At 40.0% G+C, this 20,333-nt stretch overlaps 1 protein-coding gene across 2 annotated transcripts in view; it reads left to right on the forward strand.

Annotated features, from left to right (window-relative positions):
* Positions 1-20,333, forward strand: part of TBC1D19 (TBC1 domain family member 19) — a 141,153-nt gene that overhangs the window by 24,250 nt on the left and 96,570 nt on the right. For both annotated transcript variants that reach the window (XM_075858863.1, XM_075858854.1), the window contains exons 2-4: positions 16,215-16,287; positions 17,633-17,678; positions 19,034-19,109. In XM_075858863.1, the coding sequence (XP_075714978.1) occupies positions 16,215-16,287; positions 17,633-17,678; positions 19,034-19,109 (195 nt within the window). The remainder of the gene's footprint in view (positions 1-16,214; positions 16,288-17,632; positions 17,679-19,033; positions 19,110-20,333) is intronic.

The following is a 20,333-nucleotide window of genomic DNA, read 5'->3' on the forward strand; positions in this document are numbered from 1 at the left end:
GACTGAAAACCTGCAATCCGTGCAGTTTTGAAAAATGAAGTATATTAGAAAGATTATTTTTTTCACAAAAAATAAATAGTTTTTCTTTTCATCGGACAACCCTTTTTTTAATTTCCATATATATTCATAAATGTTGCTGTCATAACCTTGTCCACACTGTGCAGGTTTTTTTTTTTTGCCAGAACCAGGAGTGAATAAAAAAAAAAAAGAGACGTAAAAGTCCTTCCTTTATACTTTTACTCTTTTGTAGGATGCACTTCTGGTTTTCGTTAAAAAAAGAGACTACACTGTGTGAACCTGGATGTTTGTGCTGTCCAAGGAGTATTTCTGCTCCATTATATCCTTTTTTCTATTATTTGTTTGTTATGACCAAATGGTACAAAAGAAGAACGGGTAATGTAAGTAACATTAATATACTGCTCTATAGTCTAGACAGTATTCACCTGGGACTATGTCACACAGATAGTATACTTGCAATCACTTTGATGCGAGTACTTTAAGCCTTCGTTCACATCTGCATCAGGGCTCCATTCTGGCGTTCCGTCTGAGCTTTCCGTCAGAACGGAACCCTGACTGAAACAAATGGAAACCGTAGGTTTCCATTCGCGTCACCATTGATTTCAATGGTGACAGATCCAATGCAAACTGTTTCCGTTTGTCTCCGTTGTGCGTTGTTCCATCGTTTTGACGGAATCAATAGCATAGTCGACTACTGTATTGATTCCGCCAAAACAACGGAAACCTTGCACAACTGGGACAAACGGAAACAGTTTGCACCGGATCCGTCACCATTGAGATCAATGGTGACGCAAACGAAACCTATTGTTTCCGTTTGTTTCAGTCAGGGTTCCGTTCTGGCGGAGAGCTCAGACAGAACGCCAGAATGGAGCCATGACCCGGATGTCAACGAAGCCTTAAAGGGGTTGTCTCATCAAAGAGAGATGGCAGTAATATTTGCTGGTGTGGTCCAGTAAGACCGTTCTTAATACCAATGATTCTCAGCCTGGCATCAACTAACAGTTATTTGGTTCTGACAATGGTGCCAAGTTTCATTAATGCTATGACATTCCTGGCAAAATAGCAACTGAAACTACCTACAGCTAAGGAGCCATATACAGCGAGGCCAAAAGCCCCGAATTGGGGAACAATAATCTATATGCAAATAATGGTATAAAAAAAACTGCATAACAAGGGACAGAAAATAAGACTGAGATTTAATGGATAACTCTAGAAACCGGAGTCTGAAACGCTCTAAATATAGGAATAATTTTGTCCTCCAAGCTTGAATGAGCAGTTGCATAATTTATTAGTAGAAATCCCCTGGAATGGTGAATGGGAGATTTTATAGAATGTCACATTGTTTAATTGGAAAGAGAAAACAGGGAAGAGGAGGAAAACGGCGGCGCTCTAAGGTAATATTGTATGGACTCAGAAGCAGTAAAAGGTGAGCTGGATCACTCACCTGACGCGTTGTGCAAATGTAGGCACAACACTACTGCTTTGCATGGAAAATGATGATGATCTTTATAGATGTCGTCTGCTATCCCACGGGTGAAAACTTCTATGCCCGGGGAGACGAATGCAGAAAGTGAAATAAAAAAGTTGCAGCTTTCGGGACACGGCACCTAACAGGTAAGTACTGAATACGATGTCTATATTTCAATCTTTTTATTGCAATAAACACTACGCGTTTCAGGACCGGACAGGTCCCTTCCTCAGGCACATATGGCAATACACAAAAGGAAGCATCCTTTTATACATCGGAAGACCGGGAAAAAAATGTGTTCTTTCTAGGAATAACAGTTACACCTCAATTTGAAAAAAAGAGAGGAGGAGTGACGATGCCGGGCACCACGCTAATAATCCGGGGCATGTGCTAGCGACGCCACTGCATTAGGGAGTTGTAAAATGGACACTAATTACGATCATGCTCCTGTTATTTATCATTCTGATTTTTAATATTTGTTTTAGTGGTTCCAGAGGGTAAATTGAGCTTTCTGTGTTTTTGTTTCCCCCTATGCGTATAATTCCATCCTAAAAATAATCGTTAATGACCTCTTCCTCATAATGTCGTTCATTTCTTACTCTAATCTGTCTTTTACCTTAGCAAATTTCCATTTCGTTACACTATTTGTTCAATGATTCAGCATTTCCTATGCCTTTTAGACGTAATGTAGGAAAGGTATTAAGTGCTTTGCTTTTATGAACTCAGGTAGGATTGTGAGCAAAAGTGACGCAAACATGTTGTTCTTTTAACCCCTTCCTGCACCCTGATGCAACTGCATGTCAAGGTGAACAGTAACTTTGCACACGTTGACGTGCAGTTACGTCTGTACTTTGACAGTTAACCGCCGCGCGGCGCTACACCACAGTGGCGGTTGACCGTGCAGGGTGTCTGCCCTGCATTCCCTGTTGCCGATCAGAGGCCCAACGCTACTGATTTCAGTTAAAAAAAAAAAAAAAAAATTCCCACTAGAGCATAGTAAAAAAAATAAACATATTTGGTATTGCCGCGTCCGTAAAAGTCTGAACTATTACAATATATCATTATTTAACCCGCACGGTGAACGCCTTAAAAAAAATAAAAATAGTAAATGCCATAATCTCTATTTTCTGGTTACCTCATCTCCTACAAAAAATGAAATAAGTGATCAAAATGGTATTATTAAAAACTACAGTTTATCCCGCAAAAAATAAGCCCTCATACCACTTATTCGACGAAAAAATAAAAAAGTTATGGCTCTCGGAATTTGGCGACACTTAGGTTTTTACTTGTAAAAGTAGTAAAATATAGAAAAAAACTATATATATTTGGTATCGCCATAATCGTATTGACCCACAGAATAAAGTTAACGTTGTTTTAATTGCACAGCGAATTCCGTAAAAACTACGCACAAAAAACAATGGAGGAATCGCTGTTTTTTTCATTTTCTACCCCACAAATATTTTTTCCCCCGTTTTTTTAGTACATTATATGGCACAATAAATGGTGCTACGAAAAACTACAACTCGTCTCGCAAAAATGTAGCCCTTATAGGACTATATCGACGGAAAAATAAAGAAGTTATGGCTTTTGGAATGTGGGGAGGAAAAAACGAAAATGAAAATCTGAAAGAGAGCTGCGGCGGGAAGGGGTTAAAATAAAGGTTCACGTTTTGTTTACTTAAAAGCAGGAAGGAATAGCCCTACCAATGAAAATGGACAAATATCTAGCTTCCCCCACAATGGCAGGAAAAAAACTTTATTTTTTACCGGCAAATCATCTTCTAGCATAAGACCTTTTAATTCACTTCTGAAGAAGTTGTTAATTGGATGGACACATTTTATTAATTTGATAAGTGAAACGTCAATGGTCGCAGACCGCAGACTCCTATCACCCTGCAAATGTCTTCCTCCCCAGAGATGCCAGCACATGAGGCCGTCCTGTCCTTCAATGACTACTAGGGTGCGCTCGAGCTCATTCCCGGCCTTAATGGGCCAGAGAACACACATGTTTTAGATTGACTGATTGCACCCATGTTCATCCTGGACTGTAAGAAGGGCCCTGCCCTTTCCTTCATTGCCTGAGCTTTGTTGTGTTTACCCATGTTGGTCTTTGCAAATGGTCTCTTAGTGGTTTCCAGTTCCCAGTGTTCCCGTGCCTGCTACCTGTATCCCGTGCTACCTTTGTTCCTGTGCCGTGGAGAGTTGAATTCGTGTTGTGTCGTATACTACGCCTGCTGTATTTCACCGCACCTGGTGTCTGCCTGCTGCCATGGTCCCATTTGAGCCTGCTATCGCTACTGTCTGTATTGCCACAGGTACCCTTATTCGAACTATTGAATTTGTGTTGGTAACCTATTTGGCCAGCTGCTATCCCGGTACGGCCCAGCGGGTCCACACACCCATCGTGACAATAAGTAAATAAAGGTGATGACAAACGATGGATCCTAGGAATAGAGTCGTGTGAAAATTAGTAGCAAGGAAACCGGGGGGGGCTTTAGTGTGGTCGCTACTCTGGATTTTTTTTGGTCTGTTTGTATAAAACTTTGTTCGTATGAAGATGGATACCAGAGAGGTAGTATAGCATATTAGAGGTGTGGGGGGAGTATCACTCGCAGTGTACACATTGTTTTCAAGGGGTGTGGGGGTTTTCATTCACAGGGAAATAAAATGCGATTTTGATGTGGATGGCAGATGTATTTTTTGGTACTGTAAATTACATAGGTTCACTAGTGTGCATTCTTGTATTCCTCCGCAGAGTTCAAAAGTCTGTGTACATTTTTTTTATAGACCAGGATGATTGCCTGGCTCTGGTTATAGGTGATTTGAACTGCTTCATGGATGAAAGTGAAGATAGATTTCCACCCGAATCGGTCACAAACGCACCCATAATTACACCATTCAAAATTTGTTCTGAGCTGGGTCTGATAGATATATGGAGGGTAAGGAACCCATTGAAACTAATTTATTTGTGTTTTAATAGTTCACATGGGACAAGGTCACGCATTGACCTTGCTTTACGGAATGAAGGATTTCTCAACTACATAGTCCGAGTTAAATATGAACCAACAAGCGTCTCAGACCACACTCTTGCTTGTGGTCTCTCTGTGGACTGGTAAACGATGGTTTACTCAAACATCAAATTTATTCCAGACTGGTTTTCGTTATTACAGAACAAAGCGGTAATAAGATGGACCTGACCCAGGTGTTTAAGCAAAACAGAGGTACGGCCTCTGACTTTGTGATTTGCGATATAGTAATCTAGATTAAAAAATTTTTTTTAGACTGACCAGAACCCTCTGACGGTCGACTTTTATTGACTGATCTAATTTCTTAATATAGATGCTATGTTGCGGTCTATGGTCCTTGCGAATAGGTTGGGCATATTTGCCCCAGGACTATTTTACTCAGACCAGAATGGGTTTATCCCGGCTATATATGCAAAATATGTAGCCTGCCCTCAGATGCTGTCAAAGCGTTCGACCGCATGGAGTGGGGGGTTCCTCTGGTCTGTGATGAAGAGATTCGGTATTAAAGAGAGACGGTTTTTGTTTTTTTTAGTTTGGTCCGTCTTTTGTACTCTGGACCAACTTTGAAGGTAAGTTTTAATGGGCTAAAGACCGACCTATTTCCACTTACTCAATGTACAAGACAGGGCTGTCCTCACTTCCCCTTGCTTTTCGCCTTCGTAATTGAGCCTTTGGCAATTTTGATAAGGGATTATCCTTGTATTTTGGGCTTCAGCGCAGGGGGGGAGTAGCCCTGTATGCAGACTATCTGCTGCGATTTATTGAGGAATTGGGTAACATAGTGAAGTATTTAATTGGGAAGGTACAGGAATTTGGCTCATCTTAGGCCTGACAGGGAATTGTTCAAAATAATCACTCCTAACCCCTATATAGTGCGATCCCAGACCCACAAAAAAATACAATTTAAGCTTTCTTCAAAAAGGAGACCACTTGAAATATCTTGGTATTATAGTATTGCATACAGTAGCCAATTCATGATAAGAATACAATTCCAGTTCTAAAAAAAATATTTAGAGAAATATATGGATATGGAACTCTCTTCCCAATTCAAGAGCTAACAGATTAACAGTTGTTAAATCTGGGATTGTCCCAAAGTTGCTATGTGTTTTTCCACATCACCAGTGTGGATAGCTGACCAGCAGTTTAAGAAAATCATGGCAATCATAAAAAAAAAAAATCTCATATGGGGACGCAAGAGGGTCAGGATAAAGCAGAAATATTTAAGCCTTCCAAATGTTAGCGGTGGTATCGTCTCTCCAGATGTGAGAATGCACTACATTCGTTCACAGTTACAATTCCATATGTGCTGGGAAAGGGTGACATTTTTTCAGTTCTTTGTTAAACATGGCAATATTTGAAGTATTGGAATCAGGACAGCAAAGGAGACTTGGGGGACCGTCCTACAGCAAATCAAGCCTGTTAGATAAGCATAACAGGTGTTTTAAAAAAAAAAAAAAACCCCATACAACTATTCATGTGGGTCCTTTATAATTTGTCAAACCTATATGGAGCCCTAATAAATAATAAAAGCTATCAAATTTAAAAAGCAGACAGGGTTGGGAAAATGAACTGGGGCGTTTATCCGACACACAGGAGAGTAGAATCTATGGGAATAAAAGAATTGGTTAATTTCAAGCATTTGTTTAAGACCATTTTTAATGTAATACACAGATTATATTATTCTCCTTTTAATCCTTTACAATGTTATACTCTGGAGGAATTCAATTTGCCTGGTGGTCAGACAGAAGCAAAATTCCTATATATTATCTGCAACTGTAATAAGATTTGTGAATATTGGAGAGCTTTATTTTTTTTTATAAAACTATAGAGATTAGGAAAAATCATAAAATTTTCACCTCTAATAGCAATACTAGGCGATGACTGGCATACAGGTGCTGTATAAAAAAAGGCGAAGCCTTAATAAATTGTTATTCTTGGCACAGCTACAGATTCTAAGAAACTGGCTTTCCACTCAATTTCCCAAATATGTGCTTGTGGATTTATTTGCTTAATAAAATAAAAACTTAGGAAGAAATTTTATAATCGTAATCAGAAGACTAATGAATAGAGAGAACGTTTAACACTTGGTAAAATAACAATTTTTTTTGTTCAGATCAGTGGTTTATGTGTATACGATGTTTGGAAATTGTTTCCTGTCTTTTTTTGTATTGACTTTTATAATAAAAAGAAATAATAATACAAAAAGAAAGTTGATAGAGGACGTTTCAAGAATTTTGATGCACTAGTATTTCAACACCTTTAGGGTATGTGCACACACACTAATTACGGACGTAATTCGGGCGTTTTTGCCCCGAATTACGTCCGAAAATAGCGCCTCAATAGCGCTGACAAACATCTGCCCATTGAAAGCAATGGGCAGACGTTTGTCTGTTCACAGGAGGCGTAATTTACGCGCCGCTGTCAAATGACGGTGCGTAAATAGACGCCCGCGTCAAAGAAGTGACCTGTCACTTCTTTGGCCGTAATTGGAGCCGTTATTCATTGACTCCAATGAATAGCAGCGCCAATTACGTCCGTAATGGACCCAGCGTTCAAGCGCCTGCACATGCCGTTACGGCTGAAATTACGGGGATGTTTCCAGGCGGAAACATCCCCGTAATTTCAGCCGTTACGGACGCCCTCGTGTGAACATACCCTTAGGCATTTTTCTTGTGGAGATCCAGCTGTAGGGAGTCTGTTTAATCCCTTTAGGACGCACTGTTTTGGCCTTGTGGACACAGATGATTTTTTCAAATCTGACGTGTCGCTTTATGTGGTAATAACTTGGAAATGCTTTTACCAAGTGATTCTGAGACTGTTTTTTCTCATGACATATTGTACTTTGTTAGTGAAATATTGGTCGAAAAATTCAATATTTATTTGTGAAAAACTTCAAACTTTAGAGAAAATTTGCAAAAATTAGCATTTTTCTAAATTTAAATGTATCTACTTGTAAGACAGCTAGTAATACCACACTAAATAGTAAATATTTCACATTTCCCATATGTCTACTTCATGTTTGCATCTTTTTTTTTTCACATCCTTTTATTTTTCTAGGACGTTACAAGGCTTAGAACTTTAGCAGCAATTTCTCACATTTTCAAGAAAATTTCAAAAGGCTATTTTTACAGGGACCAGTTCAGTTGTGAAGTGACTTTAAAGGCCTTATATATTAGAAAGTCCCCATAAATCACACAATTTTGAAAACTGGACCCCTCAAATTATTCAAAATCGCATTCAGAAAGTATTTTAACCCTTTAGGCATTTCACAGGAATTAAAACAATGTGGAAGTGAAATTTACAAATTACATTTTTTTTGCTGTTTTACCAGAGAAATGCAACTCAATATTTATTGCCCAGATTCTGCAGTTTTTACAAATATCCCACATGTGGCCCTAGTGTGATAATGGACTGAAGCCCCGGCCTCAGAAGCAGTTAAAACCCCTCCAAAAGTGACCCCATTTTGGAAACCACACCCCTCAAGGCGTTTTTCTAGGGGTATAGTTAGCATTTTGACCCCACAGGTTTTTTGTAGTCTTTAGTGGAATTAGCCTGTGAAAATTAATATCAACATTTTTGGCCAAAAATAAAATGTTGACTTTTTTTTAATTTTCACAAAGGATAAAAGAGAAAAAGCAACCCAACATTTGAAAAGCAATTTCTCCTGAGTACGGCAAAACCTCACATGGTCATAAATGTTAGTTTTTTTTAATTAGAAATTAATTAACCCTTTCAGGACTGATCCTCTTTTGCTTTTTCGTTTTTCTCCCTGCCTTCCTCGAGCCATGACTTTTACATTTTTCCGTCAATAGAGTAGAGTGAGGGCTTATTTTTGTCCGGGAGGAGTTGTAGTTCCTATTGACACCATTTAAAGTACCATATAATGTACTGGGAAACGGAAAAAATAATTCTTTGCGGGCTGAAATTGGAAAAAACTGTGATTCCTCCATGGTTTTTGGGGTTTTGTTTTTATGTCTTTCACCGTGTGGTAAAAACGACAACTTTAAATTTATTCTGCGTCTCAATACAATTACGGTGATACCAAATTTATAGTTTGTTTTTTTTAAAATACTTTTACAAAGAAAAGACTATTTGTTAAAAAAAAAATTAATTGTTTTGTATCACATTCTGAGAGCCATAATTTTTTTATTTTTTGGTCGATTAAGTGATGTGAGGGCTTATTTTTGGCGGGACAAGATGTTGCTTTTAGGGTATGTTCACACGCTGAGTTAAAAACGTCTGAAAATACAGAGCTGTTTTCAAGGGAAAACAGCTCCTGATTTTCAGACGTTTTTTAAGCCACTCGCGATTTTCGCTGCGTTTTTTTACGGCCGTTTTTGGAGCTGTTTTCTATAGAGTCTATGAAAAACGGCTACAAAAATGTCCCAAGAAGTGACCTGCACTTCTTTTTCGCGGCTGTGTTTTTTCAAACGGCCGCGTAGAAAAATGGCCTGTCTGAACAGAACGCCGTTTTTCACATTGCGGCCGGCGCTTCACTATAATAAGCGGCGGCGCAGGCACGGAGGACAGAACATGGGGGTGTTTTGCAGTGTGCCCGCCATGTTCTGTCTTCAGTGCCGGCAGTCATTAGTGCAGCGCCGGCCGCATCAAATCATCCTGACGGCGTGCACATGTCAGGACTCAGGAGCAGTGCAATGTCTGTATTACACAGCCGCAGCCCCGCTCTCATATACATTCATGTGTTACTATACTGAGCTGTGCGGTCGCACAGCTAAGTATCGAAATGCATGAAATAACTGTATCGAACCGTTTGGGGATGCAGAGTATCGAAACCGTATCGAACTTTCGATGCATCCTGCATCCCTACTTATGACAATACCATATGCACAATAAAATCAAGTTTTTATAAAATTATTTCTTTTTTTTTGTCACTGAGAAGCATAACTTTTTTTATTTTTCTGTCAAAAAAGCTGTGCAAGGTCTTGTTTTTTGCGAGACAGGTTGTAGTTTTTATTGGTACTCTTTTGCAACTTTTTGATCACTTTTTATTCTATGTCTTGGGAGGGATGGTGACCAAAAAATAGGGATGCTGGCATAGCTTTTCGTTTATTTGTTTTTTTGCTGTGTTCACTGTGCGTGAAAAATAACATTATAGTTTTATACTTTGGGTCGTTACGAACGCTGTGATATAAATATGTGTACTTATTTTTTTAACGTTTTCATTTTTTTTTCTATAATAAAATACTTATTATAGGGAAAAAAAGCAACTTTTATTTTGACACTTTTATAAAACATTTTTAGTAACTTTTTAAAAATTTTATTTTTTACACTCTTTTTTGACCTGTCAATGTGCTGCAAACACCTTAGTTGCGGCGAAATCAGCGGCGATGAGCCGTGAATGGCAACACTGGAGGGATAGCTGACCTCCCGGTTCTCGATTCCCCCGGTCGCCGACAGTGTGCATCGGGAACGACACAGTGACTTCCTGTCACTCTGACAGGAAGTCTATCAGGACCAGCCGATAGGCTTCGGTCCATGGCAGACACTGAGGCCATTGTTTGGCCTCTGGTTGCCATGCCAACCATCGGCAAACACAGCGATTTCAGAGCGGGGCCTGCCGATGTGCTAGAAACCCCTAAAATGCAGTGATCGCAAACCGCTCGCCGCATTTAAGGGGTTAATTGCCAAAATCAGCTGCAAAGTACCGCTGGCCAGCAAGAGTGGAGTGTCTGCTGTCGGAGACAGCTGACCTCCTGGTTCCCGGTGCACACTTTCGCCGACAGTGTGCATCGGGAATGACTCAGTAACTATACGTCCTTGTGCGGGATGTAACCTCCCGCAATGACGTATAGTTACTGAGTGGTGCGGGGTAGGAGTTAAAGGTTCGGACATTGACTTACAGGTTGTCACCTATAGGTGGCACTTGAATATTTGGATTTGGAAAAAAATACTTGGGTCATTTGAATCGATATATCAGGATTTCCTTTAGATAGGCAAAACTCCCAGAATAGGACTGGAATATTTGAAATATCTAAAGACAAAGGCGGGTTGGCTATACCGGATATCAGGGACCTGTTTTTTAGCTTCGCAAAGTCTTTGGATAAAGGATAAATCTTTGGATGGGCCCAGGAGAGGAATAATATCACCCATGAGAAGATCATCATCGCACATTTAAAAGGGATTGGGCTTATGGAATCCCTGGCAGGTGGGAAGATAAAAAATATCTTCTCCCTAACAGACCGCCTGTTATGTAAAGTATGGGTGGAACTAAAAAAAACATTTCAATATTAGTGACCCTAATACTTATATTTCATTGAAACAATTTAAATGTTTTATAGGGTTGAAATATTCGGGGGTCTAGACTTTTGGTTTTGTAAGGGGGTAACTAGGTTGATACAGGTAATCGACAACAAAGGTATGATACCTTTCCAAGTGTTTAACTAGGGAACATCAGTTGGAAGAAGGGCACGTGTTGTACTACTTTCAACTGGTATCTGGACTGAGAAAAGGAGGACTCAATAGGGAAACGAGATTTAACGATTTATCAAGTATTAGATATCTCCTAGCATACAATAAAGTTAACAAGGTGTTTGCAAAAGTCTATAAGCACCTAGTATCTTGTTCCCAGGTAAACATTGCCAGTAAAGTAAGGACAAAATGGGAAGCAGATGTGGGTCCCATATCAGGCGAGAGTTGGGATGAGATTTTAGCGAATATTCATGTGGTGTCTACATTCAAAGGATTTCAACACAACAAATCTCACAGGACAAATCAATGGCTAGATGGTACCAAAGTAATGAATTACCACCTACAAAATATCTCAGAAGAAATTATTACCAGAGTAGAAAACTTCATTATCATATCTATAAACACAGAGAAAAAAAGGGAGTCGAAACACTACTATTGAAAAAGTAGAAAATATCAATTTTATTATATTCAATTTAAAAATGAGGATATATATAAAATTACGGAAGAACCAAAAAACGGAACTGTACAACAGCCAATTATAGATTATTGTGAACACCACATAGGCTGATAATATGAGGATATACACTCTCACTTCATTGCATTTGTAATACAAACAACTGCTATAAAGTCAATCTCAGAACTATTGATGTTAAATACACATATCTATGTAAATTACTGACTGTTAGCAATGTGCATTCATGGACCCACTCAAAATACTGGTATATAAGAAGTAACGTCCCAGACTAGGGGGATGAAATCTGACAGACTAGCCAGGCATAGTAGCCAAATGGACACAGTGTGTCAGAAAATCCCCAGGGCAAGCAAAAAGTGGAAGGGTACTAATCTCCGAGCATGAAAAATGCCTTCCCTATAGATGTCATCATATGGCAATAGTGTGCACAACGCACCGAACGCGTGTTTCGTGAATGTCGCTTTTTCAAGAGGTACATAGCTCCTGTTCATGCTGAGTTTAAATGTCTAATGGGAGTGATCATCTGATGTGCTTACATCCAATCAAACCGCCGGTCAACGGCGCATGCACGCGATTTCAGTGGTCGCGCGGGAGTATCCACTGCCGCATCGTCAAAGCACTGCTGCTCATGTGCGGCCCCCAGGACGCGTCACTAGGGAGAACGCGCAGGTGCACAGGGCCAAACTGCCGATCGGCAAAGGAGCCCCATGCCCCTCATCGCTGCTCATGCGCAACCCTGGCTTAGATCAGGTAAGTGCATCCCAGGAAGATTCTTGGGGAGATCTCCTAATGGGATATATAGTAATGCTGGCAGGTTCATCTTTTAAAACCACCCCCCCCCCCAATTAGTGACGTGACAGTGTACTATAAAGAAAGCAAATGAAATGGCGCACAAAATGTGAACATAATAACCATTTCAATCGAAACAGTGTATGACTGTCCAAAGGGACAGAAACATAAGACACTAATGTGTGAAAATAATTAAATAAAATAATTGAGCAAAAAGACAATATGATTAATCAATTTAAAGAGGCTCTGTCACCACATTATAAGTGCCCTATATTGTACATGATGTGATCGGCGCTGTAATGTAGGTGACAGCAGTGTTTTTTATTTAGAAAAACAATCATTTTTCACAGAGTTATAACCTATAAGCTTTATGCTAATGAGTTTCTTAATGAACAACTGGGCGTGTTTTACTTTTTGGCCAAGTGGGCATTGTGGAGAGAAGTGTATGACGCTGACTATATCGCTATGTGCAGCCACATAAACACACTATAACATTACTCAAGTGTCCTGACAATGAATATACATTACCTCCAGCCAGGACGTGATGTCTATTTAGAATTCTGACACTTCGCTAACACAATCCCGACACTACAGCATAGGAAGCGTAATCTCGCGAGATTACGCTGTGAACTGTCATTTCAAACGAGATTACTCTTCCTGTGCTGTAGTGTCGGGATTGTGTTAGCGAAGTGTTAGAATTCTAAATAGACATCACGTCCTGGCTGGAGGTAATGTATATTCATTGTCAGGACACTGCAGTAATGTTATAGTGTGTTTATGTGGCTGCAGTGTAAATGTATGGAGAGAAGTGTATGACACTGATTGATCAGCGTCATACACTCCTCTGTACAACGCCCACTTGGTCATATAGTAAAACACGCCCAGTTGTCCATTGAAAAACGTATTAGCATAAATCTAAAATAGGTCATAACTCAGTCAAAAATGATCGTTTTTCTAAATAAAAAATACTGCTGTAATCTACATTACAGTGCCGATCACATCATTTACAATATAGGGCACTTATAATGTGGTGACAGAGCCTCTTTAAAGTGGAATATACCCACAGCCACAGAGACTTTAGTGGTACAAAGTGATTGTCGCAAATTACATTGCGAGAGCAAGTGAAAAGACTGGAAAAAATTTAATACAAATAAAATGTAAAGAACTTGTATATGGCATATAAAAAAATAAGTATAATACAACACATATTACTAGTGAAAAAACATAATAAAGGGGGATAAGTAGGGCAAAAACACATCGTCTGAAGCTGATCACAAGATTCAATTTGATAATCTGTGGAAGAAATGAAGATTTCACTCAGATTGAGTGTAGTCCAGATATCCAAGTGGATACACTCTTCACATATACCAGAAGATTCCGACATAACAGAATCTAAGGTCAAAAATCTGAACATGAACAAGAAGCAAAAATTAGTAATAATACTTTACAGATCACAAGCAAAAATAATTAAAAATATATCAATTTAAAAGGAAGGTAAGGATAAGATTAAAAATAAAGGAACAACCGGAGTGATTCATAGAAACACGGCAAAACTCAACTTCTCGTTTAAGCCTAGCGGGGTCATTGTGCCCAAGGTGGTAATCCACCTACATTCTTTCTGGGCCAAAATCGTCCTCGCATCTCCTCTGACACAGCAGTGTACCTTGTCTATCCCCCAAGCCTTAAACGTTTTAGGGTCACACCCATGACATAATTTAAAGTGTTTGGGAATAGTTTTTAGCATAGTAAGATCATTGATCTCCTTCGCAGCAACAATGTCCCGCACATGTTCCCGGATGCGGGTACGTAACTGCCTTGACGTCAGTCCCACATATACCTTGGGACATCCACAAGTTGCGTAATAAATTACATGGGTGGTGCTACAAGATATGTAGTGCAAAATTTTGAAGGACCGCCCGTCACTTAGTGAATTGAAAGTGGTCGCCCAGGTTATGTTGGCACACGCTACACAGTCACTGCATGGGTAACAGCCCTGAAGTGGGCGTCTTGATGAAAAAGGGTTTTGTTGTTTTGGTGCATAATGGCTCTTGACCAGGATGTCCTTCAAATTTTTGCTCCTCCTAGCTGTCATTTGGCAACTAGAACTAGAACTGGCAGTTGCCAAAGTGGGTTCCATTTGCAGAATGGGCCATTGTCTTTTTAAAATAGACCTCATCAAGTGCCATTGGATATTGAAAGTCGAGATGAATCTGATCGTATTATTGCTTGCATCTTTATTTTTAATCCCTATAGGGTGCAATAGACGCTCACGCTCTGTGGTTTTTGCTCACCTATATCCCTGTTTTATGCACCTACGGCTGTACCCTCTCTCGCGAACTCTTTCTTCTAAGTCTCTGTATTGTTTCTCGAATTTAATTTCAGATGGGCAGATCCGCCTCATCCTGGAATTCAAAGGATTTCACAATTATATATTGTCTATAGGGTCTATTATACCCCCAGTAGACTGAAAGCAGTGGGATTTAGTAACTCCAGTATTTGTTGGAGATGCGTTAGGAATAGCGATGATTTGGGAGTTTTTTTGTACTCCGGTACTTGACAGAATAAAACACTTCTCACAGGTGGATATAAGGACTGGTTTGCATATTGGAGAGTGATGTAGAACAGAGAATAGATAAACAGGTTAAATTGGCTATTGGAAGAAGCCTATATTTGGCTAGAAAGTGGATATTAATTAACTGGAGGAAGAAGGAGCTTCCAAAGATAGAGGCCTGGGTTAGTGCTCGCAGGAGTCTCAAAGATTAAAATGGGTAAAGAGATGGCGCCTGTGGGATACTAAACATAATCAATCGCTTTCTTCAAGTGTTTAGTGTGTTTTTTTTTTTTCCAGAGGGATGTGGTTGTAGGGGTTGTGTGATGTTTGTACAGGGGGAGCCATGGTTGGGTTTGCGCCTCCATGGATCCCAGGACAATTTTGTTTCTCCGAGGGTCGAACTGTCTAATTTATGGGATAATAGAGTATAAAGTTAGTAGGGATATTCTAATGGATAATTCGACGCATACGGAGATGGCGAGAGAGGTCCAGGCCCTTCTGGTTGGGTCTTTAGTTATATGGGGGGGAGGGGGTGGGTAGGGTCTAGGGGGAGTAAAGCCCTTTGATATGCACGTTCTATGTAAGGCTTCGTTCACATCTGCGCCAGGGTCCCGTTCCGTCTGAGCTTCCGACGGGACCCTGACTGATACAAACGGAAACCAAAGGTTTCCATTTCCATCACCATTGATTTCAATGGTGACGGATCCGGTGCTAATGGTTTCCGTTTGTCTTAGTTGTGCAAGGGATTCCGTCAAAACGATGGAACCCTTGCACAACTGAGACAAATTGAAACCATTAGCACCGGATCTGTCACCATTGAAATCAATGGTGACGGAAACCTATGGTTTCCGTTTGTGTCAGTCAGGGCTCCTTTCCGAAGGAAAGCTCCGACGTACCGTCACAATGGAGCCCTGGCGCTGATGTAAGCGAAGCCTAAGATGTATCATCATTTTTTATTATTGCACAAATTGTATAAAATAAAAAATAGGTGACGCTTTTCTTCTGGAGGAGAACTATTTTGCATACAATTTTTTCAAGTCTGTTTTGAGTACAGTGGTCTACGTCAAATGTAACAGTATATGTTCCCGTACAAGTTGGCTTGATTTTGTTATATTTGAACTTACATGAATTAACAAAAAAAAACAACAACATTATATTCTTGGAAGAATTGTTTTTCACAGAGAGATATTTGTAAAACCATTGCAATATTTAGTGAAATTCTACTTTAATTATGGAACTTTGTAGAAAGCATTTGTTATTTGTTATTACACTCTTAATACATGATCTATGTTCATCTTGCTGTTATAAAATGGCTATGCATGTTCTTCTTTTTGGGGCAGGTACACTTTACATGTTTGTTATCAGTCTGCCTGACATTTTGAGAGTGTAAAGACAATATGTCAGCACATCAGAAAGGCTGTTTACCCCATTAAGTTTTGTCACAATTTTTTGTATTTTACAGGGAAGTCTATTCAGTCCAGATATTAAACTTGAAACACTTAAGGAAGATATCAAAGATTTTTTTAAGGCCTCAGGTATGTCACTGTGCTTTTTCCACAATGCATATTTGCTTATTAACTTAATGTAAAAGAGCATCCACGTGAAGAACATTTATATATGATCGCAGCAAGCATCAATGCAGTATATGCTGGAGCAATGAGAAAATATAAAGCTTTTCAAATTGGAATTTTGATGCTTTGCGGCAAGCTGCAGAATAGAATGTGTCCTTTATTCATTTGCTCACAGTTGATCGCACTCAAAAATCAAGTGACCTACATAAGCTTTTTGTTCTGGTTTATGCCCCCCTATATATTTAGCCAAAAAAAAGTGGACTCCTGGCCTTCACACCTTGTATGAGCTTGTTGGACATCCAATACCAAAACCATGAGCCCCTTTTACAGCTATTACCTCTTCTTTTATGGGAAGGCTTTCCACAAGATTTTGGAATGTGTCTATGGGAATTTGTGACCATTCAGACAAAAGGGTGTTTGTGAGGTTAGGCATTCATGGATGAGAAGGTCTGGTTTGCAACCCCAAGGTGTACGATTGGGTTGAGGTCGGGTCATTCAAGCTCCTTCACACCAAACTTCTCAAACCATGTCTTTATGAACCTCGCTGTGTGCACAGGGACACAGTCATGCTTGAACAGAAAAGGGCCTTCACCAAACTGTTGCCACAAGCTTGGAAGCATACAATTGTCCAAAATGTCTTTGTATGCTGTAGCATTAACATTACGCTTCACTAGAAAGAAGAGGTTTTGCTCGAGCTCTAAAAAGAAATCGCCACAACCATTTTCCCTCCACCCGCAAATTTTACAGTAGGCAATATGCCTTCTGGTAGGTAGCATTCTCCTGGCATTAACCATACCCAGAGTCATTCATTAGACCACCAGATAGTAAGACGAGATTCATCCCTCCATAGAACACGTTTCCAATGCTCCAGAGTCTAGTGGTGCCATGCTTTACACTAGCCTAGCCATCGCTTGGCATTGGGCATGCTGATCTTAGGCTTGTGTGCAGCTGCTCAACCGCAGAAACCCATTTCGAGAAGCTTTCAAGGCACAGTACTTATGCTGATGGCACTTCTAGAGGCCTCTTGGAACATTGTAGTGAGTTATACAATGGAGGATAGGTGATTTTTATGTGTGATGTGCTTCAACACTTGACGGCCTGCTCTGTTTCTGACCTGTTATACAATTGGCCTCATTGTATGTGACAAATGGAGATAAGATTATCAGCAGCAGTGGAGACCGGGACTAGGAGGAGATGTTCTGTTGTGGAATATGTTTGTGCTTCACAAGCATTGACAAATGATTTTGATTTTATTTCTCATTGCAAAGACATTTTCCCTTTTTTTTGTTTTTTTGTTTTTTTTTTTCAGGTTGGGAGAAAAAACTTCAGAATGCTGTGTATCGTGAGCTTAGTGTGTATGTATCACCTTTTAAAAATCCTAAAATGACTGGATTACAGTGTTCCGTAATGCAGACATAAAGATATACACTTATTTATACACTCACATATACACATGCATGTATTCGTTACACGCTAAAACTCTGCTAATATGGGTAATGCAGCAATATCGAAGAGCAACAGCAAACCAACCATTGACTTCTGAGCCCTGAGAGTGAGTCCGATAAGTCAGGGAATATCATCCAATAGTATTATTGAGAGCCTCCTGAACCCGGGACAAAGTCCACCTTCTCATTGTGAATAATACAATTGAATGTGGGACTGCAAACAGGATGCCAACCTTTTGGAATACGCCTTCAGGTCTATATTTATAAGAGAAATTAGTCAGAAATTAACACATATGAGGAATCCTTGCCCAGTTTTGGCAACGTTGTAATTTGAGCAACGCGTGCCTGGCCAGGGAAGGGACACTAACAAAACACTATTAAAAGTCTCCAGCATGAAAGAACACTGAGCTTGTCGGAAGACCTAAAATATTATTTGAAATATAGGGAGAAAACGTATCTATATGTATCTGTCAGACAGTTGTCAGATTGCTATTAGTACATCTAATGCTTTGCATTATAATTTGATAACCGTGCCTGTAATACGGAGACCCTATAACTGTTTTATATGTGGTCTGGCTATGTGAAATTAAAGGGGTTGTCTGGTGTCAATAACCCATTTTTAAATAGGTTAAACCTTATTTGTTGGTAAAATCATAGAGAAGTTACAAGGAGCTTCTCTCACTCTGGAAGACCTTGCGTTTCTTTGCATTTTAAACGTCTCATTGTTTTCAGTGATTACTGTGTAATGCTCAGTTTCACCTGTGGTGGTGCTGCAGGAAAATGGAACACTTTCTGCCAGGTTCCCCCAGAGATTAAAGCTGCTTGCTGGGGGGTCCCAGCAATGAGACAACCTGTGATCAGCTTATAGTTGGGGAAACTTAACCTAATAAAAAGCAATTGTCCAAATCAGACAACCCCTTTAAAAGTGTGCTATCACCTTGAACATGCAGTTCTATCTTTAGGCAGCATGTTATAGGGCAGGAGACGCCGAGCAGAGTGATTTTATAGTTTTGTAAAAAAAAAATAAGTATAATTAAGTGGTTTTTTTTGTTTTAAAATCCCTCCTATTTCTATGCTTAGGAGTCCAGTCGGTGGTCCTACTCCTACAGGGAATTCTGACAATCATTGATTGAGACCTCCAGACCTCTCCTGCTCTATAACATTCTACTGGCAGATCAGACTTTGTGTTTAACGTGACAGGTTCCCTTTAAGGTCACGTCAACTGTCATGGGTAAAATGGATTTTACACTTGATTTTTGTTCTAGACTTCCAGCTCCTTGCCATCCAGCAGCACCTGTGGAACATATTAAAGAACCCCTGGCATATATGAGGCGAGCTCAGGTAGGTAGTATACAGATGAATGGTTCTGTCATTGATGCAAAAGTCTGTTCAGAGTTACTGTAAGGTCATGCAAGTAGTGTTATCGTGTTATGGTGTCCTTTAAAGGGGTATTCCCAAAATCATAAATGATCATGCATCCATAGGATACGTGATCATTTTCTGATCGCTGGGGACCCCACGATTGTGAGTACGGGGGTCCAGAACACCGATCCTCCTCCACTTCACCCCACGCAGTGAGAAGAAGCTTGAATGGAGAGGCAGTTCAGCATGTGCCTGACGCTCCATTCACTGTACTGTCTATGAGAATACAGAAACAACAGAGTCCTGTACTCGGCTGTTTCCATCATTCTCATAGACTTTGAATGGAGCGGCAGCGCCATGCTCCATTTAATCTCCTCACTGCGGTCGAGCAGGAAGGAGGATCGAGGGGAACGGGACCACCCTTCTCCCCATTGGTGGGGGTTCCTGCGATCCGAAAACTTATCACCTATTGTGTGGATAGGTGATTAATTTGAGATTTTTGGAAAACCCCTTTAATGTCCTTGTATCTTGGCCTAACAATATTTGAAGCATAAATTATGTACAAATGAAAGCCAATGAATCCAATAGATAACAGCCGATATTACTTTTCTCTCTCCGCTCCCGGCTCCTCTTTAGATCTGGGCAGCGCTGCACACAACATCCTGAAGCTGGTCATCATCAGTACAGTGTGTGCAGTGGCACCTGGAGCTGCTGAAGAGGAGCCCAGGAATGAGGGGAGGTGAGTAATTAGAGGGATCTGATCTAGGGTCTGAATTTTGTGGTCTGAGGTCTTAATTATGGGGCCCACCCCTGGGTTGTGTGAATTCTTCTTTAGCTCTTTCTTAAAGGACCTTGAAAGATGATCAAAATTAAGGTTATTTATTGTGGGGAAAAAGTTTTGTATGACATAAGCACTATGTTAAAATATATCAAAGGTTAATACAAAGGTCTGTAATGACCTTTTTACACCCACCTGCAAATTTAACAAGGAGGCATGTAGAGGAAGAAGAGCAGTGAGACGTAAGTATTTTTTTTCTCTAATGAAGAAAATAGGCAGACACTATTATGTGCATCGGGGCCACCCGACTGCCCCGACCTCATGCCTACTGTCAGAGAAGAGACTTATGATCCTTTTTACTCCTAGGATTTAAGTGTTGCCAGAGACGTCTGGCAACAGCTAATCTACCTCTCCCTCTATTGAAA

This window comes from Rhinoderma darwinii, chromosome 1 (assembly GCF_050947455.1).
Source record: "Rhinoderma darwinii isolate aRhiDar2 chromosome 1, aRhiDar2.hap1, whole genome shotgun sequence".
Classification (NCBI taxonomy): domain Eukaryota; kingdom Metazoa; phylum Chordata; class Amphibia; order Anura; family Rhinodermatidae; genus Rhinoderma; species Rhinoderma darwinii.